This window comes from Entelurus aequoreus, linkage group LG20 (genome assembly GCF_033978785.1).
Source record: "Entelurus aequoreus isolate RoL-2023_Sb linkage group LG20, RoL_Eaeq_v1.1, whole genome shotgun sequence".
NCBI lineage: Eukaryota > Metazoa > Chordata > Actinopteri > Syngnathiformes > Syngnathidae > Entelurus > Entelurus aequoreus.
The window spans coordinates 6,702,245-6,726,022 of NC_084750.1; the positions used below are offsets into that span (position 1 = coordinate 6,702,245).

At 39.2% G+C, this 23,778-nt stretch overlaps 1 protein-coding gene across 2 annotated transcripts in view; it reads left to right on the forward strand.

Annotated features, from left to right (window-relative positions):
- The window catches only part of LOC133635882 (oxysterol-binding protein-related protein 3-like), a 52,163-nt gene that overhangs the window by 8,546 nt on the left and 19,839 nt on the right, over positions 1-23,778 (forward strand). The window contains exons 2-13 of one of the 2 annotated variants that reach the window (XM_062029300.1): positions 4,596-4,765; positions 4,841-4,957; positions 8,884-8,937; positions 9,009-9,122; positions 9,185-9,334; positions 11,235-11,325; positions 11,455-11,558; positions 11,627-11,719; positions 11,796-11,925; positions 17,219-17,343; positions 17,436-17,567; positions 20,990-21,083. In XM_062029300.1, the coding sequence (XP_061885284.1) occupies positions 4,703-4,765; positions 4,841-4,957; positions 8,884-8,937; positions 9,009-9,122; positions 9,185-9,334; positions 11,235-11,325; positions 11,455-11,558; positions 11,627-11,719; positions 11,796-11,925; positions 17,219-17,343; positions 17,436-17,567; positions 20,990-21,083 (1,267 nt within the window). In that variant the 5' untranslated portion in view covers positions 4,596-4,702. The remainder of the gene's footprint in view (positions 1-4,595; positions 4,766-4,840; positions 4,958-8,883; positions 8,938-9,008; positions 9,123-9,184; positions 9,335-11,234; positions 11,326-11,454; positions 11,559-11,626; positions 11,720-11,795; positions 11,926-17,218; positions 17,344-17,435; positions 17,568-20,989; positions 21,084-23,778) is intronic. The other variant, XM_062029301.1, reaches the window with a different exon arrangement.

Below are 23,778 nucleotides of genomic sequence, written 5' to 3' on the forward strand. Positions count from 1 at the left end.
GCTTTTAAACCAAAGGCATGACGTCGGACATCTGCGGGATGCAAGCTGAACTCTGGAACATAGTTGGCTTGTTACCTTGTTTGCAAGCTGACAAGTGTGAGACGAAGTTGTGTGGGGGAAAAAAAGATTCAACGATCATTTTAGCTCACGTCCACGAGCTAAATTTTGTCTATATCTATTCAAGTACTTTTTTTAATTTATCAGGAACTTCAGGTGTAAAGCAGCGACAAGCGTTAAGATAATCAATGACTAGTCGAACTTCAAAATAGTCGTTAGTTGCAGCCCTAATATCAACACGATATTGAAACAAGTTCCGTATTCCATTTCTGAGTGTGTAACAGGTTCAGCCTCGCCCTCCGGTGATAATGGTACTTAAGATACAAATAACTGTTGTTTATTTTCCGTAATGGGGGTGATTATTATTTGATTAGAGAATGTGAATGGAGACACAGAACTAGCTGCTAGCTGCTTGTCCATAGAGCAGATTAAAATAAAAACAGTGTCAGCTAGAGGTGATCGGCGGTTAGGATCGGCGATAAAATGCCTTAACAGGGAAATCTCATACTTTTTCACGAAAACCAGCCACTACTGATCGGTGGCCGATCGATTGGCATATCTTTAGTCTTTATCATTAAGTTGAATGTGTCTTTTTTTAAATTTAGCCTTTATTTAAAATCCCATTGAGATCAAAGATCTCTTTTCCAAGGGAGACCTCGCCAAGAGGGCAGCAGCAAGCTTACATTAAAAACAGTAAACAACACATAAAACATCAAATTTACAACCTTAAAACTTGCTCAAATAACACATGTACATACAGACGAGGTAGACTGCAATCCTTTTACAGAAGCTTTAAACTCATTCAATGTAACAAGGGTTTGAAGTTGAATATTCGATTGTAGGTTATTCCAAGCCTTCGGTGCTAAAAACCTAAATGCTTTCTTGCACAGTTCAGTTCTTACTTTGGGGACGAAAAATTGCAGAACATTCATTGAACGAAGATTGTGACTTCCTTGTTTCTTTGTTAAAAGACAAGATAGATAGGATGGAGTGATACAAAGAATGGTTTTGTAGATGTCTTTTGTCGCGTCATACAAAGTGTTTGTACCGTAAGTATTGTACTTATTATACACAAGCCGTTTGATTGTAACGTGCATCTTTAGTTGCTGAGTTAGCCGGAGCAGCTCAGCAAGCTGGCAGTGGAAATGTGCATGCAGGCAGGCGGGTCTTTGCACCAGCACCAGCATTTCCCTTATTTTGCCTTATTCTATGGAAAACGTCCCTTATTTCTAAATGCAAATTTTCAGGTCTGCTTTCCAATACATACTTCTACGTTTTGTTTACCGGTACATATCAATATCAATCTAGTCCACTTGAACTGCAGGGGTTTTACGTTGTCATTCAAAAACACTCTGAGACTTCCTGTCGTTGTAATGCTATGCAATATGGGCATAAATGTATATCCCAATATAGGTCATGTCATATCCATATAATGATATATTATATAAATATACACACACACACCGAAATAATGCCAATTTGGCTATTTTATCTTTTCTGTTTTTATTTTCAAAATAATACATGTATAAAAAGGACAAGACAATTAAAAAATGTATTTTAGGGTCATGTCAACACAATTTAGAGGCATTATCTATCCTTTCTGTCTGCAAGACTGCTTGTCATGCCTTTGGACAACAACTCTGTCTGGCATTTGTTTTTCTTTTCATAACTTTGTGGTTTTGAAAAAAAGTTACTATTTTGTGTTTTTAAAGAGGACCAAGGATGATTTTAATCTACATTCAAATTCCTTCCTTGTGGTCTCGATAATGTATATTGGATATACTTTGGTGTAAGTTTTGCTTCACGTTCAGTTTTATTAACTGCTTTTTGAGTCAGTCTGCAACACGTTCGTTTTTTGAGGCGTTCCCAGATTGCAAATGAAACCCTCTCCTAAAGTATCATAAATTATCGTTTGAAAATTTACAGTGTTTAAAATATATATCTTGAAGTTGTCACTGCTATTTTCTTTCCAGAAAAAAAAATATAATATAGTAATATGTAAAAATCATAGATTGTCAAAAATAACCATTATATAGATTCACTTGGTCCCAAGTGAATCACGTCAATGTTATGCACATACCACAATTATATGAAAATAATATTTTTTTATTCCACCTTTTATTTGTGTTTCCTCACAGGCTGAAGCAAAGGTGGAGGAGCTTGACTTAATGTCCAAATGAGTACGTCCACCTCGCAGTGACGTCACGACATAGCCAGACTGCAAAACCCCGCGAATAGGGGCATTCAAAACTTTGTGCAAGTGCACGGCAAAATGCATGAACCTCATAATTTGACGCATTGGCGTTCTTTAACACAAGTAGTATAACAACATTAATAGGTCAGAAATACAGAATTCATCACAGGTTCTGTCTCTGTACTGTTCTTCATGCCGTGTCTTCAAGTGATAGAAAATGATCAGACATGTTTGCATTGACTTGTTGGCGGTAGGGGTGTAACGACATTATCTTGATTGCACCGTAAAAACACCTCTGTCTGGTACATTGTGTAGTATAGAACAATCATTCTGTAAGATAACACAGCTTGTAGGTTCAATGTGCACAATTGAATATCTTAGTTTTTTCCTTGCCCTGATGTGGGATCTGAACCGAGGATGTCGTTGTGGCTTGTGCAGCCCTTTGAGACACTTGTGATTTAGGGCTATATAAATAAACATTGATTGATTGATTGATAGTTGCTCAGATAGTAATATGTTTGTACAAGTTTAGCTTGAGATATGTCGTTTCTTAAAGGGGAAAGATGTTAATGTCTCTTGTTTTCATGTTAGCATTCAAGCTAGCGAGCTGTCAGTCTGTGAGTTTATCAAAATGCCGTTATCAGTTACAGTTTTTTCCCCGATAATTTCTGTTTAAAATGGTAACATGAACCGTGGGGAGTTTTACTGTGGTTATCATTATTACCGTTTATTGTTACATCCCTACTTAGCGACGGCATGTTTTGCAGATTACCGTTGTTGGGTTTGTGTGACTTTATTTAATCGAAAACGAAGGAGTTCCTCTTCCCTCTTTCGGGTACCAATTCCTCTTCAAGGTTTTGTTGGTTCTGTTTATGCTACTAGCAGGTTGCTACATCTTTGACTTCCATTCTTCACCGGCTCTCACTGCAAAGTTCTTTAATATTTATGTCGTATTACTATATACAGTGGAACTTTGATTTACCAACCCCTCTATTTGCGAACTTTTCCATTTACAAACGTTTAGATCAATCCAAATATGCCTCTGTGTGCAAACCATGCCTCTGTTTGGAAACGTTTCATTCATTCATTTATTTTATGTCTTGCCTGCAGGCACAAACCAGGGTACAACATTTATGGGGAGGCGGAGCGCAGTACACTACTAGTCACTTCTTGCGCTTCAGTGCCTTTTCTGGGATTTTTTGTTTGCCTTTTGACAAGTTTTGTTCATTTTGCTAACTTAAAATAAGTCCCAAAGAGACAACAGACCAGCGTAGAAAGAAAGAGGGAATCGAAGTGGAGTTATGAAAAAAATAATAACAATTGTAATGAGACCGGAATTTTCTGGGGGAAAAAAGCCAAAGCAGATTTATCTCACAGCAGAGGAGAAAAGCTACCTCTAGTTCAATGGCGCCTCTTTCAAAGCACACATACACGGCCCCCCCTCCTGATCCCCCTTGTCTCCTCCTTTGCCGATGTTAATGTAAGTGGATTTTACTTTTTGTAATGTTCATTATTATAGCAGTACTGTTGTTTAAGTTTTCTGATCGTTTGTAAGGGCATCATAGTGACTTTTATGTGTGTGGGCGTGTTGGCAGAGGACAGCAGCTTGTGGTTGTTGTTGTTGATGTTTTGCCTTGTCAATAAATAGAAAGTTGATCCTTCACCGCCTTATGTTCGTTGGATATCTTCAGAGTTCTTCGACAGGTAATCAAGAAGGGCGGAAGAGTGCAAGATTTTACAAAAGACGACAAGAAAAATCGCACGCACTCCAGGGCAAGGGAACAGAGTCGAAGAACGAGTTTACAGTTATCACTCCCTTAATGCTTTGTTTGATATACTTTTAGCGTTTATTATTTCCCATTTAAGTATTATCTTGATATTATTTGTAATTGTATCTTGTTTTCTGAGTTCTTAAAACACATTTTTGCTACGAGTGTTTGTTTTGTAACGCACCAACTCGGCGAGTCTAAATAAAAGAAAGCAAATGTGAGCAAAACTTAAAAGGGAATCTGAGCCGAGGATGTCGTTGTGGTTTGTGCAGCCTTTTGAGATACTTGTGATTAAGGGCTGTATAAATCAACTTTAATTGATTGATTTGTTCAAAGTGTACAAACCTTCACTAAAATATGGACTTTTGTCGAGGCTGGAACCCATTATTCATATTGACATTGTTTTAATGGCGCAATTTGCTTCTCTATACAAACTTTTCGAGTGACAAACCGTGTTTAAGAACCAATTAAGTCTGTAAATGGGGGTTCCACTGTATATCGTTTTAGCGCACAGCACTGAGTGCCACCTGTACGCTGTGCTAACATCTTCACTTCCTCTTAACCTTTCTCGGCAGGACTGACTGTGGCGGCGTGACCTTCAAAGGTCAGAGTATTGCTCTTGGATGCTCCGTCGTGGTCTCCACTACTGCATATTGCACCGAAAAAGAGGACTCCGACTAAGATGACATCAACATCGCCGGCTCACAGTGACAGCAGCGGCTCTTCTAAGCAGGATAGTAACCAGGTGTGGTGCTCATAACCGCCATTCGCTCAGTCGCCGAGGCCAACGCTCACACTATTTGGCCTGGTCTCTCCACAGGACAGTTGGGAAATTGTGGAGGGGATCAGAGGGGCGCCTGCCGTCATGCAGCAGCCTGAGCAACAGGAGGGTTTCCTGCTCAAGAGGCGCAAGTGGCCCATGAAAGGATGGCACAAAGTGAGCGCCACATTGCACCTCACTAAACATACACAGACACAACACCGTACTATATTGTGGTGTTCTGTATAGTTCATTAATACATTTCAAAGGCAAGGTTTATATATAGAGATGTCCGATAATATCGGACTGCCGATATTATCGGCCGAGAAATGCTTTAAAATGTAATATCGGAAATTATCGGTATCGGTTTCAAAAAGTTAAATGTATGACTTTTTAAAACGCCGCTGTACGGAGTGGTACACGGACGTAGGGAGAAGTACAGAGCAGTTGCGTCTCCCAGTCATACTTGCCAACCCTCCCAATTTTCCCGGGAGACTCCAGAATTTCAGTGCCCCTCCCGAAAATCTCCCGGGGCAACCATTCTCCCGAATTTCTCCCGATTTCCACCCAGACAACAATATTGGGGGCGTGCTTTAAAGGCACTGCCTTTGCGTGCCGGCCCAATCACATAATATCTACGGCTTTTCACACACACAAGTGAATGCAACGCATACTTGGTCAACAGCCATACAGGTCACACTGAGGGTGACCGTATAAACAACTTTAACACTGTTACAAATATGCGCCACACTGTGAACCCACACCAAACAAGAATGACAAACACATTTCGGGAGAACATCCGCACCGTAACACAACATAAACACAACAGAACAAATACCCAGAACCCCTTGCAGCACTAACTCTTCCGGGACGCTACGACCCACCCCCCACAACCTCCTCATGCTCTCTCAGGGAGAGCATGTCCCAAATTCCAGGCTGCTCTTTTGAGGCATGTTAAAAAAAAATAATGCACTTTCTGACTTCAATAATAAATATGGCAGTGCCATGTTGGCATTTTTTTTCATAACATGAGTTGATTTATTTTGGAAAATCTTGTTACATTGTTTAATGCATCCAGCGGGGCATCACAACAAAATTAGGCATAATAATGTGTTAATTCCACGACTGTATATATCGGTATCGGTTGATATCGGAATCGGTAATTAAGAGTTGGACAATATCGGAATATCGGATATCGGCAAAAAAGCCATTATCGGACATCTCTATTTATATATGTACACTAGATGACAATAATCATTCACTGGTCAAACAATGCCATGTCAATCATCCATTTATATTTCTTCCAATTGTACAAAAAGTCGTCCTTGAGTTACGACCGGGCCAAACCATGACTTAAAAAAATTACTAAAATCGAGATTATATTGTTGTAAAAAGTATCGTGATATAGTGACTAGGAAATTGAACAATACTGTACCAACTCCCGGTACCTGGGAATCGATACTGGTACTCAACGGTAACAATTTTTGGGACTTTTGTGTGTACAATGACAAATCCACATAAGAAGAGAAATACAATCTCAGAAATAAATGCAACCTGAAGCAATTATATACACGCACAACCTTAAAAGCATTTAGTGTTATCAGTTTGTGGGCTTAAACTATGGAATGGATTAAGTAAGAAACAATATGATCCAGTTTAAGAAACCGTACAAGCAGATGTTTTTTACAAAGTATACTAAAGAACTGTTGAAGCAAAGTGACTGATATTACAAGCATTTACTCTTTGTGGGACTGGGCTAGAATATGAACGAGTTCCTCTTTACACTAATTTACTCCTTCTGAATTAGTGTCACTTCGTATCTCTCGCTACCATTTATTTTTTCTTTATTTTTATTTTTGCTGCTTATGGCACAGGGGTGGGACCAGACAAGCGCTGCTTATTCCCAAAACTTTTGGACGGATGATCATTCGAGCAAAATGTGTCCTTGTGGATTTTTAACATGTTCCCAATAAATTGAATTGAATTTAATAAATAATTAGATATCTTTTTTAACCTAATATTTAAAATAAGATGATTATGATAACTGTGCTGCCAAGTTAAATCTCATTTTCTTATCACATTTCTTAGTCACATTTATAGATTTATAGATTTTGTGTGGAGTTGCAATTCCAAAATGTTACATGGCTGTAGTTTATAGGCTAAGAAGTAGCCTTTGCCATGAAGTTGAATATCCCAGTCTAGTTTTACTTATACTGTAAGTATCGTACTTATTACACACCAGTTGTTTGATTGTAACGTCCATTTTAGTTTTCATTACCAAATTAGGAGGTGTTGACAGTATGACGCCATTTAATTTACTTGGATCAATGGTCGTTGTCTAAAAAAGAGCGAATTTGAAACTTTGGAAAGAAACTTTGAAATCTTTGGGCACCTCACGATTTGAGTCAGTTCCGATTCCTGTGATGATTTGATTCAGAATCAATTCAACAATTGGTATATAAATTATTATTGAACCTTTTCAAAACATGTTACAGTTTTGGTTACTGGCGCTCGGCTTGTACACGCAGTGTAAACTTCTAAATTCCTAAAAACAACACGTTTTTTTAATGTATATTTAAATATTTATCTACAAAAACCACATAATGTTAACCAGTCTAATAAAAGGAAATAGAAGAACTCCAACACAATCCCAGCTTTACAATACTTTATTTTAACTCAATTTGATTTACAAAGCAATTGAGAAGACTTACAAATACAATACTTGAAAAAAGATAAAAGCAACAGTGTCAATAATAATAATATCAATAATTGTTTGTTTTAAATCCAAAAATTTGCTTTTTTTTTTAAAATTGATTTTCAAAAAGTGAAGTGAATTACATTTATATAGCGCTTTTCTCTAGTGACTCCAAGCGCTTTACATGGTGAAACCCAATATCTAAGTTACATTTAAATTAGAGATGTCCGATAATGCCTTTTTTGCCGATATCAGATATTCCGATTTTGTCCAACTCTTAATTACCGATTCCGATATCAACCGAAACCGATATATACAGTCGTGCAGTTAACACATTATTAAGCCTAATTTTGTTGTGATGCCCCGCTGGATGCATTAAACAATGTAACAAGGTTTTCCAAAATAAATCAACTCAAGTTATGGAAAAAAATGCCAACATGGCACTGCCATATTTATTATTGAAGTCACAAAGTGCATTATTTTTTTTTAACATGCCTCAAAACAGCAGCTTGGAATTTGGGACATGCTCTCCCTGAGAGAGCATGAGGAGGTTGAGGTGGGGGGGTAGTGGGGGGGCGTATATTGAAGCGTCCCGGAAGAGTTAGTGCTGCAAGGGGTTCTGGGTATTTGTTCTGTTGTGTTTATGTTGTGTTACGGTGCGGATGTTCTCCCGAAATGTGTTTGTCATTCTTGTTTGGAGTGGGTTCACAGTGTGGCGCATATTTGTAACAGTGTTAAAGTTGTTTTTACGGCCACCCTCAGTGTGACCTGTATGGCTGTTGACCAAGTATGCATTGCATTAACTTGTGTGTGTGAAAAGCCGTAGATATTACGTGACTGGGCCAGCACGCAAAGGAAGTGCCTTTAAGGTTTATTGGCGCTCTGTACTTCTCCCTACGTCCGTGTACACAGCGGCGTTTTAAAAAGTCATAAATTTTACTTTTTGAAACCGATACCGATAATTTTTAAACCGATAATTTCCGATATTACATTTTAAAGCATTTATCGGCCGATAATATCGGCAGTCAGATATTATCGGACATCCCTAATTTAAACCAGTGTGTGTGGCGCTGGGACCAGGTGGGTAAAGTGTCTTGCCCAAGGACACAAATGCAGTGACTAGGATGGCGGACTTGGAAGCCTTAAGTTGCTGGCACTGCCGCTCTACCAACCGAGTCCTGCCTCCCCACAAGTATGAAGTGATTTAAAATCGGGATGAATAAAAAATAGCGGTTTGGATGTGAATCGATTTTTTTGAGTACCGGTACTCCTAAAACTTACTATAGTGCCCCGACTGGGATCCATTATTTAAAATTAGAAGGAGATGTGTGTAAGTTTGTTTTTTTTATTCACACAATGCATTTTGGTAAAAAAATATTGACATGAGTGTTGTGTTTCACCGTTTTAGAGATATTTTGTGTTGGACAAAGGCGTTCTGAAGTATGCAAAACATGGCACAGATGTGAGTATCCCACCTCAGGAGTGTCATATAACCGCTGTTGTTGCATGCTAACACCCGTGTTTGGCTGACAGATAAGGAAGGGAAAGCTGCACGGCTGCATCGACGTCGGCCTCTCCGTCATGGCAATCAAGAAGTCCACCATGTGCATTGACCTGGACGCAGAGGACAACATTTATCACCTGAAGGTAGCCAGAGCGGATCACATTGGTTGAGTGGGGCGCTCAAAATGCGTGTTTGATACAACCAGGTGAAGTCTCCCGAGCTGTTTGAGGAATGGGTGACCAAGCTGCGTAATCACCGCGTGTTTCGCCAGAACGAGATCTCCTCCTATCCCCAACACCTACACTACAGCCCCCACACCTTTTCCTCACCCTCCCTCAGCGACTCCTTGAGGAAAGTAAGTCATCTCAACGCTACTAAAGGCTGAAGTCGGGCAAAAAGGTTGTTTGACCAGGGTATCCGCAGGGTCTTAAAAAGTCTGAAATCCAACAATTTCAATGTAAGGCTTTAAAATGTCTAAAATTCTCCTAAAAATATCATAAAAGGTCTTTAAATACGGTCTTGACAAGTTTTAAAAATCTCTTAACGTTACATTTATTTAACAACATGCACAAAATTCAGTCATGCTTTTAAAAGCTTCTATTTTTGAGGACGTTGAATATTAGCAGAGAAAACTAAATGAAAGCCCACAGCAAAGCGGAATGACTTGCATAAGATGAACAAGTGCAAGTCCAACCGTTTGTGGCTCCAGAACCATCAATTTCATGCATGCTTGAAGGATGTGGATGAAAACGTATCAAGTCTTTAGGACCCGGATGTGGAGCCATCGAGGAGGGAAGCGTTTGTAAACATGGCGGTGAAAATGAATGGAATGATAATGTAAAAGTCAAAAATCTGGGATAAATCAGTGTCAAAAGCTGCTGAAACGCCACAAACACTTGCACAACTATACAAGGAGCAACTTATCCCCCCAAAGGAGTGCATTGTGGGTAAAGTGGCGACAATTTCCAGGAGATCAATATTAGATATTTACTACTGAAATCATACTATTACATACAGTAAGCACACACTAATTTCTCTGTGCTAGTAGTGCACTCGCAACTATAAAAAACATAATTCTCTTATATTGTTTCTGCTATTTATTCCAATTATTTCAGGTCAGTTTCTCGTGCCGAATCATTTCTCCATGTTTATACAGCAAGTGACATTAAAAGCTATAAAGGTTGTCTGTGTAGTGTTTACACTCAGTTTATGGTGAGGTGAGGCAAGCAAGAATAAATCAAAACTAGTCCTTGTTTATTAGCAATATGTTTTCAAAAACAGGTCAAAAGAGCTTTTGGCATTGCTGCCCCTATGGCATGGAATGCATTGCAGACGAAACTGAAACTTACAGAACTACTTCCATTTGGAGCCCTCCGTTCTGTCCTGAGGGACAAACAGCGAGAGACGTTTGCACAGTGCCTGTGTTTTTAAAGATGTAAGTCTCTGTTGTTTTACAGTTCTCTTATGTATTTTAAAATGTATGTCTTAATGTATTATTTTTGAAACTGCTCTGTGACATGTGCTGTTGACCTCTTGGCCAGGTCACCCTTGTGAAAGAGATCTTGATCTCAATGGGTTTTCTTATCTGGTTAAATAAAGGTTCTAAATGTATATTTATACATAGCAGATACAAAATAATCTGAGCAAATGTGACTATTATGCACATTATTCACATCCAAATTGTGTTTAAGGCTTGCATGCCATAATGGCCTTCTTTCTTTTTAGACAGTCGCTCGTCTGCACTCTCTGGTTGTCACAACTTTGTGCAGATACAGTTGTTGCACTGTAGATGTTTTCATCTGTTTGCGACAAAAGCACTGCAAAAGTGACGCATTTAGCTTTAGCAGATATGCTAACAGTCTCTTTCAATGTATTGCTGTGTTGACGTTGGGCTTGTTGTTCCATGAAAATACTTGACATGAAGCACACTGCACTTTTTGCAAGAAAACACCTCTATGGCAACTCTGAAAAATGGCTGTTATGATGTTTGCTAATATTTTTTGAAGTAGTTTACAATAGCCTTCTGGTGTATTTAGTTAGGTTGACCATTATGTTTTCCAATGTGAAAGAGCAGTAAATAAATTCACATACTTACAATTAATTCTGGGCCTCTGACTTACCTTTGTACGTTTTAGTCCGTACGAATGTGAAATGGTGTTAAATTATATTCAATCAAAAAGTCTTACATTTGACTTGTCGAAGCTTGCAGAGTTCCCGGTTTGACGTTGTTTCTTCCATCTCTCCCGCTCAAACAGAGGGCTACTCTGCCCAAGCAGGCGTCGATAAACCAGGCCAAGGTTAGCTCTTGGCTCCACTCCTCGGAGGACATGAACAAGTGTGGCAAAGGTTTGTTTTTTCCCAAATCAGGTTTATCAAGTTTAGCGCGAGTCAAGACTCTATTAAAAAGGAGTGACCTAACCTTCCTAATGTCATAACATAATAAGAAATGATGTCAACTTAATGCTTTGAACTTAGATTTGGAAGAGTGTGAATCGTACCTTCTGGAACTCAACCTGCTTCTGAGTAGTATGGAGGCCATGCACCGCACCTACTCTGCCCCAGCCATCAGTGCGCTACAAGTAAGATGCTCTTCATGATTTCTCTTCTTTCTTCCTTCACAAATATGGGTTTTCTGGTGCTGCCACAGGCGTCCACATCTGATATCCCAAAGAAAGAGAAGAGGTCAAGGAAATGGCGATCCAAGAACAATGGAAGAAAAGATTCCAAAGCAGCAACCCAGGTAAGGTAAAACATGTTTTACTTCACAATGACACGCATTGTTTCATCTGTATCTTCTATTTTCCCAAACCTCTAAGACCATTAATGCCTCCAATCCCAATCTCCCGTTCATGGAGGCCAACAGCCACGAAGTTTATCCGGAATCTCCAGACTCACCTACCGATGTTCCTCGTATGCAAGAGAACTTCTGCAGGCTAGCCAACAACAGTGAGTCTGCCTATGTGAGATCTTTACTGTGGTACCTTGGCTTACAAGCACGACCAAGCTCGTAACTCATTCATTCATTTCATTTTGCTTTAACCATTGAGATTAAAATCTCTTTTACAAGAGCGACCTGGCCAAGAGGGCAACAAAAACAGGTTTCAACAAAAAACAGTAGCAGTCACACACTATCATTAAAAGCACAAATTACTTACAACATAAACATTAAAACACACATAGGTAAAAAAATAAATGTTTCAATAAAAGCAGTTTTAAAAACAAGTGCAGTGCCCAATAGAAACAGCTTTTCCACCTTTTAAAATGACCTGAAATTCCCCCAAAGTGATGAGTTCAAGTAGCCTCAGATCCTTTTGTAGTTGATTCCATGACCATGGAGCAGCAAATCTGAAAGCTTTTTACAGAGACTTGTGTTGGCTCTAGCCAAGGATGTCCTGTGACCTTAAACTGTAGCGACTGGAGTCTCTACACATAAAAGACATAAATAAGAGGGAACCAGACCACGAAGGGATTTATAAATAAAAAACATCCATCGAGAAAATCTTCAAACTGACAAAGATGGACAGTTTGCTGTTGCATACAAAGTGCAATTGTGGACAATGTTGCCACGAACAGTAATAAACCGTAAGGCACAGTGATATACAGTATCCAGTTTTTTCAAAGAAGTGTCAGGTGCATTCATAAAAAGCAAGTCTCCATGATCTAACAACAACAACAAAAACACTCGTATCTCAAAGCAGCCCCACCCATTGAAATTAATTTAATTCCTGCTCTGCCCTCTCATAACACCCCAATTTTAACATGTAACATGCCTTTTAAATAGAAAAATAAACTTTTAGTCAATAGTGTTTAAAAAAACACAACACTTGCATCTAGTACAAACAACTGCAGTTGTTTTATGAAATATTGTTATAGTATTGTACAGCATTAACCTTGAGAACCGGACTAATGCGGTGTCTCCTTCGGCAGCTTTTTTAACTGGTGTTGCCATGTCCGCTTTTCATCCACTTTTTATAAGCAACTCTCGCTAAGTTTCTCTCGTGACATCTGGCAACACTGTCTCCATGGTGTAACAGAAGGCGGTGGGAATTCGCTGTTCATGTTCCACACAGACATATTTGAGTGACGCACCGTCGAAGTCTGGGTACCAAAAGCAATGCTCGACCGTCCAGTTTGTTGAGTCAGGACGAGACTGACCAAATTGAAATACGACAAACACAGCTTCTGCGACTTCTCAATATTCTTATGGATAAATGTTTGGCGTTTGGCGGTGTGTGGCTTTCCCTGGATACTGGTTACAGCCTGGGTGATGCTGATGCTACGTCTGGGCTTGACTCGCCGGGTAGGACATATATTGATGGTTTGTTTCTCTGATTTGATCGTCTGAGTCTTCTATTTCGCACAAACATTCTTAGTTCCAATGGTTGGAGGGAAGGATCGTGGCGATCTCTGAGCGGCGCTCAAACACGCCTGTCAACGTCCGGTCAAAAGGTTTTTTGGTTTTTTTGTATAAAGTATAACAATATATTACTCTACTGCTCAAAAATACCGTGTTACAAATAGTACATCTACCGACGGTAAAAGTACTCATAACTCTAGCTAAGAAACTGTTTGTACCTCAAATTACTCGTCGGTGAATGTACTCTTAAGTAGTGATGGGTACCAAATAGGGCACTTTTTAGTCACCGACCAAATCTCGCCAGTCAATTACTGCGAAAACCAACGGTGCCATGTTTCGATACCTGGGTTGCGCCCGGTTGCCTCTTTGCACTTTGGCACTTGGCGATCACTCCAGCAGCACTGAGAGTGGACTCAGCCAAACTGCCTCTAGGTCAGGGGTCGGCAACCTTTACCACTCAAAGAGCCATTTTGGAAAGTTTCACAAATTAAAGAAAACAATGGGAGCCACAAAACATTTTTGAAAATTTAAAATGAAAAACACAAAATACAACGCTTAAATTGCTTTGCGCTATGTTAACCAGGGGTTTTTGACACACGCACAGGCACGCACCTTAATATGGAAATTTAAGGTTAGTGCGGCCCGCGACTTTTAATTGAATGGTGCTTGATAGCGTCTTTCTTGCCAACCCTCTCAATTTTCCGGGAGACTCCCAAATTTCAGGACGTGCTGGCACGGCCTGCCCAAACAGTGTACCTGCTTGGCCACATGTAGAATGCAGCTTGCTCACGTAAGTGACAGCAGGGCATACTTGTTCAACAGCCACACAGCTTACACTGACGGTAGCCGTACAAAAGCAACTTTAACACTGTTACGTTACAAATATGCGCCACACTTTGAACCCACACCAAAAAAGAATGACAAACACATTTCTGGAGAACATCTGCACTGTAACACAACATAAACACAACACAACAAATACCCAGAATCCCATGCAGCCTTAACTCTTCCGCTCAACCGACACACGGAGAGGGGGGGGGGGTTGATGTGTGGGGGGGTTTGGTGGTAGTGGGGGTGTATAATGTAGACCGGAAGAGTTAGGGCTGCATGGGATTCTGGGTATTTGTTGTGTTGTGTTTATGTTGTGTTATGGTGCGGATATTCTCCAGAAATGTGTTTGTCATTCTTTTTTGGTGTGGGTTCACGGTGTGGCGCATATTTGTAACGTAACAGTGTTAAAGTTGTTTTATACGGTCACCGTCAGTGTAAGCTGTGTGGCTGTTGAACAAGTATGCTTGCTGTTGCCTACATGTGCAAGTAAAAGCAACATATAACATGTGGCCGGGCTGGCACGCTGTTTGTAAATGCTATAGAGGACAATTAATGCAGTGCCATTAGGGCACGCCCTTGATTAAGTAATTAGAGTGAAAATAGGATAATATTTGCCCTGGGAGATTTCTAGGAGAGGCAGTCTCCTGGGAAAATCGGGAGGGTCGTTAAGTATACTGGGAAAACCGGGAGGGTTGGCAAGTATGCAGCTGAGCCGCATCAGAGTGGTCAAAGAGCCGCATGCGGCTCCGGAGCCGCGGGTTGCCGACCCCTGCTCTAGGTAATTGTAGATGCCAACAAAGCAATTAACTCAAAAAAACGCTCCAACGCAAAAATGCACTAGCTTGATGCTAATATACATACGCTTTGCTATTGACATGCTTCTGATTAGCAGTAGCGATGTTGCATGGCAATTTCGACACCTCCAAATGTGTTAATGAAAACTACAACATAGATGCTATCAAGGCAGAAAGTAAATTAAATATAAATATAAGCATGGAAAACTCAACGTAAAGAAGTAAGTAAGAAATGCCTAATTCAGTGTAACAAAATATTGTGAAAATGTAAACCTGAGAAGAACAAGTATTTGCAGGTTTATGCCGTAATTAGTTAAATATTATTGGATCACCTTATTACTTCAATATTAGCACATTTGTTATATTTTATTATTTATTTTAGTTATACAGTCCTGCACTTTAGTTCCTACCCGTTTCCGTACATCCGAATAGGGAACGAACGTTGGATGATAAAAAAAGACGAGGGCGGCAAAGAACTACGGTCCGTTCCATAAATTGTCTTGGGCACAGTGCATCATTGCTTTCTTAACATACACAAAAACAACAGAACAAAAACACAAGCACAGACACAACCACAACCAGACAACTAACATTTAAACATCAGAACATGGAGCTTGATAGACATAGGTGGCACTTTGATGTAGGTATAAAATCTACAGTATGGAGATAAAGATAAAGTACCAGTGTGCATTGCACTAGAGCTCATGGATAAAGTGCTGTGTGCTAAAGTGCTATGTGCTAAAGTGCTATGTGCTAAAAAAAAAAAGTGCTAACCTATGTATTAACATTCTATTGCACATTGTTGGTCAGCTTAATGGAGGCTGGGACAAATGATAATTTAAGGCGGTTAGATTTGCATAGTGGGACCCGGAGTCTTCTCCCTGATGGCAGAGTTCCATATTCAGGGAAGAGTGGGTGTTGTGAGTTGGAAATAATTTTCATAGCTTTTTTCCTAACTGCCTGCTCATAGATGCTTTGTATAGGCTCATATTCTTTCCTCCCTACGATTTTCATTGCCGTTTTATGCATGCCGGCCAGTTTGCTTTTTAGCTTAACGGTTAGGTTGCCAAACCATGAGGTGATCCCGTATCTAATGATGCTCTCTACAATGGCACGGTAGAAAATCATCATGATGTGGCTGCTTACGCCGTACAATCTTAATCTTCGCAAAAAATATAGCCTCTGTTGCAGTCTATTGCACAGTTTGTCAATATGTGTCTTCCAGCAGAGAAGATTATCAATATGAACCCCTAAATATTTATATGAGGATACCTGGGTGATTTCCTGATTTTTGATGACCACTGGCTCATGGTCAGTCACTTTCCTCAGATCCAAAACCATTTCCTGTGTCTTGGTCACATTTAGAATAAGATGGTTGGTATCACACCACTTGGCATTCTCTCGATGAGCTTCAAGAGGTAGTCACCTGAAATGGTTTACACTTCACAGATGTGTGCCTTATCAGGGTTGATTAGTGGAATTTGTTCCTTTATCAGTGGGGTTGGGACCATCAGTTGTGTTGTGAATGAGAAGGTGTGTCCAAACCTTTGGCCTGTACTGTACAGTATATTGATATCGTCTTTTCTGCCCAGCTCTAGATGCATGTTACAGTCAAACAGTAATAAGTACAATACTTAACAGTATCAACACTTTTTAGGGCGCAACAAAAACCACACTACTCCCATCTAATGTCTTGAACTTTCAACTGTAATTGTAACTTATTGTCATACTTGAAGTGTTATAATAAAACACGATATAACAACTGGACAGCCGTTTTCATAATCAGCTCATTTTTAAATGTTCCAGTTAATAAATGGATTTTCTTATCAAAACAATTCATACTTATAGGGGATGGTGTGGCGTGGTTAGTAGAGTGGCTGTGCCAGCAACCTGAGGGTTCCTGGTTCAATCCCCAGCTTCTACCAACCTAGTCACGTCCGTTGTGTCCTTGAGCAAGACACTTCACCCTTGCTCCTGATGGCTCGTGGTTAGCGCCTTGCATGGCAGCTCCCGCCATCGGTGTGTGAATGTGGAAATAGTGTCAAAGCACTTTGAGTACCTTGAAGGTAGAAAAGCGCTATACAATTATAACCCGTTTACCATTTACTTTTTAACACACACAAAAGTACCTGTGAGTATCAATTTCCAGGTACAGGAATTGATACCATATTGGTTCAAATGTGAAAGGTACCCATCCTTACTTGTAAGTTGCTATTTCCTTGTTTCCGTTAGTACCATGCTGCATTTCTGTTTGCAGTCCACTCCACGCTGAAATCAGCCTACAGCTCCCTGTCGGCAGAAAGAGAGCGACTGAAACACACCATGGAAGTGCAAGCCCTGCAGCCCATTCAGGTGACGGCCTTGAAGACCGCCTATGGCTCAGTGAGTGACGCGGCACCTCCAAGCACATTCACCTGTTGCGTCACGCAGTAAACGTTGCTGACTCTCCCATCCCGCTTTTGTCGTCCGCTCAGGAGCGCTCAGAAGCCTCCCATTCTCTGGTTCACCAGGCGTCAAACGAGAGCCGAGCATCGATCCCCGAGTCCATTTCGGAGTTCTATGATGCCGAGGAGTACCTGCTCTCCTCTTCCTCTTCTGAGAATGAGGTTACTCACAAACACTTTAGCGAGCCTCATGTTTGAAACCAAAAGGCTTTTGTTACTGTGCGGTCCATCTTATTTTAACAACACTTTGATATCAAACCACTTATCAAGTCCTGACCCACTTTGTTATGATTATCACTCAACAGCGTCCGCTTATGTCGACCGCTTTTCTCGACATTCATTCTGAGACGCAAAAGGGGTCATATCGCTGGAAACTCGGTCCGTATATGCGGGGCGGCCCCTCCCTATACGCGGATCAAGGCCTGTGCATAGGGCCCAACGATCTGTGAAACATGTCAATCCATGAGTGACAGGGCGCTTCAAATGAAATAAATGAACATATTCCTCGCCCTTTCCTGCTCCTTCTGGACAGCTGTCCCGAGGCACACGGCGTCTATGCACTTGTCTTGTAAGATAGATGTACTGGGTTCCAACCCTGATGTGCCTTTATGCAGAAAGTTGTGCTAGTTTATGTTTTATTTGTGTACACCTGGTATTTTTAATCCAAACTTTGCATTAAATCCAATTTAAGTTTGAGTCAAATAGTGCAAAAATTGTTTCACACAAATCATTTGTGAGGAAAAAAATGTTGTAGTGGTGGGGTTCCGAATAAAATTCTGCTTCGGGACCCAATTTAGGCAGGGGGAGGCCCTGCATATACGTCAACATGAGTTCTCAACTTATTCATGATCTCTCAAGAGTGCCACAACATAACTAGTGTCCAGGTATTCATGCACAGAGTGACTTCTTGTTCAGTGCAAATTAAGCTTCAAAATAAAAGCATGGCAATGTTGACCTTGACAATTCTTTTTTTTATATATTTTTTTTTTTATTGTTGGCCACTCCCCATGAACAAAAGCTTTATTGTCATACAAAAATGACCGTAATCGCTCTGCTAAGAGTATAAGAGTATAAAATATTGTAATGTGGCCATACGACGATAAGGCAGGATGAATGTGCATAAATCTGCCTTTTATCGGACTCTTCTTCTCTCCTGCGCTGCAAACGCCACTGCCCCCTATACACCAACTCCTGAAACACAACTCAGAACCATACACAATACTCCCGTCACGATATGGAAAAATCCAAATAAAAATATTAGGGCAGCTCTAGAAAATCGATTCACAATCAAGTTGTGAATGTTATTTTTCCGATTTTAAATCGATTTCATATTTTCAAAAATCACATTTTTTTTAGAATCTATTTTCAAAAAGATGTTTTTAAGCCATCTGAATGCTTACCCGCATGTACGTCACACGTCAGCAACTGAAAGGAGATTGTTTTAAAAAGGGTGTATTACAATTACTAGAGATGTCCGATAATATCGGCCTGCCGATAAATGCTTTAAAATGTAATATCGGAAATGATCGGTATCGGTTTGTAAATTATCGGTATCGGTTTCAAAAAGTAAAATTTATGACTTTTTAGAACACCGCTGTGTAAACGGACGTAGGGAGAAGTACAGAGCGCCAATAAACCTTAAAGGCACTGCCTTTGCGTGCCGGCCCAGTCACTTAATATATGCGTCTTTTGCACACACACACACACAAGTGAATGCAAGGCATACTTGATCAACAGCCATACAGGTCACACTGAGGGTGGATGTATAAACAACTTTAACACTGTTACAAATATGCGCCACACTGTGAACCCACACCAAACAAGAATGACAAACACATTTCGGGAGAACATCCGCAACGTAACACAACATAAACACAACAGAACAAATACCCAGAACCCCTTGCAGCACTAACTCTTCCGGGACGCTACAACATACACCCCCCGCTACCCCCCAACCCCGCCCACCTCAACCTCCTCCCCCCGGCGCCCCTCCATCTCCCGAATTCGGAGGTCTCAAGGTTGGCAAGTATGCTCTAGTACAGTGGTCCCCAACCACTGGGCCGCGGACCGATTGGTACCGGGCCGCGCAAGAAATTAAAAAAATATATATTTTAAAAAATTTTTTAAATTAAATCAACATAAAAAACACATTATATACAATATATATACAATATATCCACCTGAGCTTTCAAGTGAGTGATGGCATCTAGGGAGTGATCCTGGGACGCTGGGACTCACTGCTGAACCCTCTGGAGGTGTCGTGGGCCTATCAGCGAAACACTGAGGAAGGGGGGCGCCCACTTGATAACCCAGAGGATGCTTTCACTCACTTGACCATCCCACAAAGTCGCATAGGTGTCTCAAGTATGCATTAGGGGATTGTAACATCTAGTCCTACACAACAGACCTTATATATCAATATAGATCAATACAGTCTGCAGGGATACAGTCCATAAGCACACATGATTGTATTTCTTTATGAAAAAAAATTTAAAAAAAAAAATAAATCCCCCCCCCGGTCCATGGGACAAATTTTCAAGCGTTGACTGGTCCCCAGCTACAAAAAGGTTGCTAGTATACTCTGGACTGAAGCTGTGTGCCTTCATTTTTTTTGTAGCTGTTGTTTTGAGGCATGTTTAAAAAAAAAAATGCAGTTTGTGAAAGTCAAAGTATAGTATTTCCCATAGTTGTAATGGGTATCAGGATTATCCCAGGTAGAGCATGTCCCACATTCCAAGCTGTTTTGAGGCATGTTAAAAAAGATCATGCACTTTGTGACTTCAATAATAAATATGGCAGTGCCATGTTGGCACTTTTTTCCATAACTGGAGTTGAAGTTGTTCTCTTATTTTGGAAAACCTTGTTTTTGATTGATTGATTGAAACTTGTATTAGTAGATTGCACAGTACAGTACATATTCCGTACAATTGACCACTAAATGGTAACACCCGAATAAGTTTTTCAACTTGTTTAAGACGAGGTCCACGTTAATCAATTCATGGTAAAGTTACATTGTTTAATGCATCCAGCGGGGCATCACAACAATGTGTTAATTCCACAACTGTATATATCGGTATCGGTTGATATCGCAATCTGTAATTAAAAGTTTGACAATATCGGATATCGGAAAAAAAGCTATTATCGGACATCTCTAACAATTACTACACTAAGGAACACAATGTGAGAATCGGTTTCAATCAAGAATCGTGTTGAATCAAGAATTGATTCTGAATCGTATCTGCCTCAAGAATCTGAATCGGATCCAATCGAGAAGTGTATAAATGGAGGAAAAGAGACATTCTCTTTATGTCTGCAGTGGAACCTCAAGTTAGTTTCGGTTTCTATCTCAGCTACGTCCACAACTGCTGATGTCAACCAATCAGTATCGTTGAGATAATCGGGTTTCTTACAAAATTTGTGTCGATTGGTCCAGCAGAGCAAATCACCTTTAAACCCAATGAAAGATTTGACCAGTGATTTTAATGAAGCTGCGGAACAAACTCTTTATTGTTTGTAATGTATTGTGTATATTTGTTCATTCTGATTGCACGATGACGTTTCATCGTTGCTCGGCTCGTCGTCAGGCGTCAGACGACGACTCCTACATCAGTGATGTCAGCGACTGCATCTCCGTGGACACCTGCAGCAACGAGGGGGGCAGTGAGAGACACAACTCGGGTACGTGAAACAAAAACATCTGCGCTGTATGTGTGCGTTTAGACCAAGGGTGTCCAAAGTTCTTTCAAGGCGGCTTTCATAGGTTGCTTTTCCGTACATTTTTAATAAACTGCCAACGTTAGAATGCTAAACAGGAAGTGCTTAAAGTTTAATGGCTTTGTGAAAACACTGAGACATAGTCTAAGTCAGGGGTCACCAACCTTTTTGAAACCAAGAGCTACTTCTTGGGTACTGATTAATGCGAAGGGCTACCAGTTTGATAAACACTTAAATAAATTGCCAGAAATAGCCAATTTGCTCAATTTACCTTTAACTCTGTTATTATTAATAATTAATGATATTTATCTTTGTGGAAACACTGATCATCTTAATGATATATATAGAAACAGATAAATATCAATATGCAACACTTTATTTTTATATTTTCTCTAAGTGCACATTTTTCAAATTGAACATTTTCAAATGATCACTTCTAAGACAGTCTTGTGAAATCACAATATCCCATTTTAACTAGCTAGCCACTAACATTTTTGAACAAATCATGAATTACTTTGCACCGTGTTTGTACAAATAATAACTCATGTAAAATACAAAAGTCAACTCTCAAATTTTTAAATAAATCATGTCACACTTTGAACTGGACACCAAATCTGTTATCTGTTTCTTTGTCAGTTAGCGAAGACCAAGTCTTTCAAATATTTTCTTGGATTTTCAAATTCTATTTGAGTTTTGTCTCTCTTAGAATTAAAAATGTCGAGCAAAGCGAGACCAGCTTGCTAGTAAATAAATAAAATTTAAAAAATAGAGGCAGCTCACTGGTAAGTGCTGCTATTTGAGCTATTTTTAGAACAGGCCAGCGGGCTACTCATCTGGTCCTTACGGGCTACCTGGTGCCCGCGGGCACCACGTTGGTGACCCCTGGTCTAAGTTCATTGTGTTCTTGATGGTGTTTTTGAAACTGCACCAATTTTTTTCCTCAGAGTTTTCAACTTGTGTTTTGTCAAGAGGATTATTTGTAGTATGTACATTTTCAGAATATACTTGTTCTATTTTTGGCCAAAGTTAGACAAAGAAAATAATCTGAAGTTGTCTTTATTTTTTAAGCTATTATTCCATGATTTTACCAGGCCAGCCCGCGTGGGAATAGATTATGCGACCTTTGAGCTAAAATGAGTTTGACACCCCTGAGACTTAAGCGTTAAAAGTAAGAAAAATAAGTCATACAATTATTTATTTATTTTAACACTTTTATGAGGGGGGGGGGGCCCTTATGAATCCCCAAGAATTGTAGTTGTATTCATTTTGTTAAAAACTGTTATTGCTCAAAAAACAATAAATGTTTCGTTGTTATGAATTATTGATCTATTTAAGGCTCCAATTACTTCACATCAAATATTCCACTTTGAAATATTTTTTGGGGGAAATATTGCATATTTTGTGTGTTTGCCATATAAAAAAATTAATTTTATTTGACACACAAGGCATAAAAAAACAAGAAAAAATAATAAAAACGTACAATCGACGGATAGATCTGAAGTTGATCTAAAGACTTAAGCGTTAAAAGTAAAAAAAAATTTAAAAAATCATAAAATTATAAAAAAAATTAACACTTTTATGAGTGGGCCTCTTTCGGATTCACAATAATTTTAGTTAAATGTATTTTGTTAAAAACTAATAATTTGTTTTAAACATAATAATGAATTAAAATGTATGTTGTTATGAATTATTGGTCTATTTAAGGCTCCAATTACTTCACATCAAATATTCCACTTTGAAATATTTTTTGGGGGTGAAATATTGCATATTTTGTGTGTTTGCCATACAAAAAACTAAGTTTTCTTTGACAAACAGGGCATAAAAAAATAATAAAAACGGACAATCAACGGATGGATCGGAAGTTGTTCTAGAGACTTAAGCGTTAAAAGTTAAAAGAATAAGTCATACACTTATTTATTTTTTTAACACTTTTATGAGTGGGGCCCTTATGGATCCCCAATAATTTTTGTAAAATGTATTTAGTTAAAAACTGTCATTGTTTAAAAAATAATAATGAATTAAAATATGTGTTGTTATGAATTGTTGATCTATTTAAGGCTCCAGTTACTTCACCTCAAATATTCCACTTTGAAAATATTTTTGGGGAAAATATTGCATATTTTGTGTTTTTACCATAAAAAACAGGAATTTGACAAAAAGGGCATTATGGCATTTTATATTTTATATTGCTACTGCGGTACATTTTTAGTCTACTTTATACCTGCTTTATCCTTTCCATCCCTAGACTTTCCATCCTTTGTTTGAGTTTGAGTTTATTTCGAACATGCAAGCATACAACATGATACATCACAATTTCCAGTTTCTCTTTTCAACATGTTCGAAAAGGAGTAGGAAGAAGCAGAGCTTATTTAATCCTACCCCTTTTTCTTTTACATAACAGTTGCTAAAATATTTGTTCACTTCCTCTTCTCAATTTATTCACAATATACTCCATAAGTAATCACAATAAAAATAAATAAATAATACTCGGTGAAGTAATTTACATTTCATATGGTGAGATGAGTAAGATTATTTTGAAAATGAACGGATGGATGCATGAAATAAATTCAAAATGTTTATCATTGTTCTTCTTTGTACTTTGTAAACACTTTAAGTTTGAAGAGTTTCTTGAAGTGGATCATATTACTACATTGTTTGA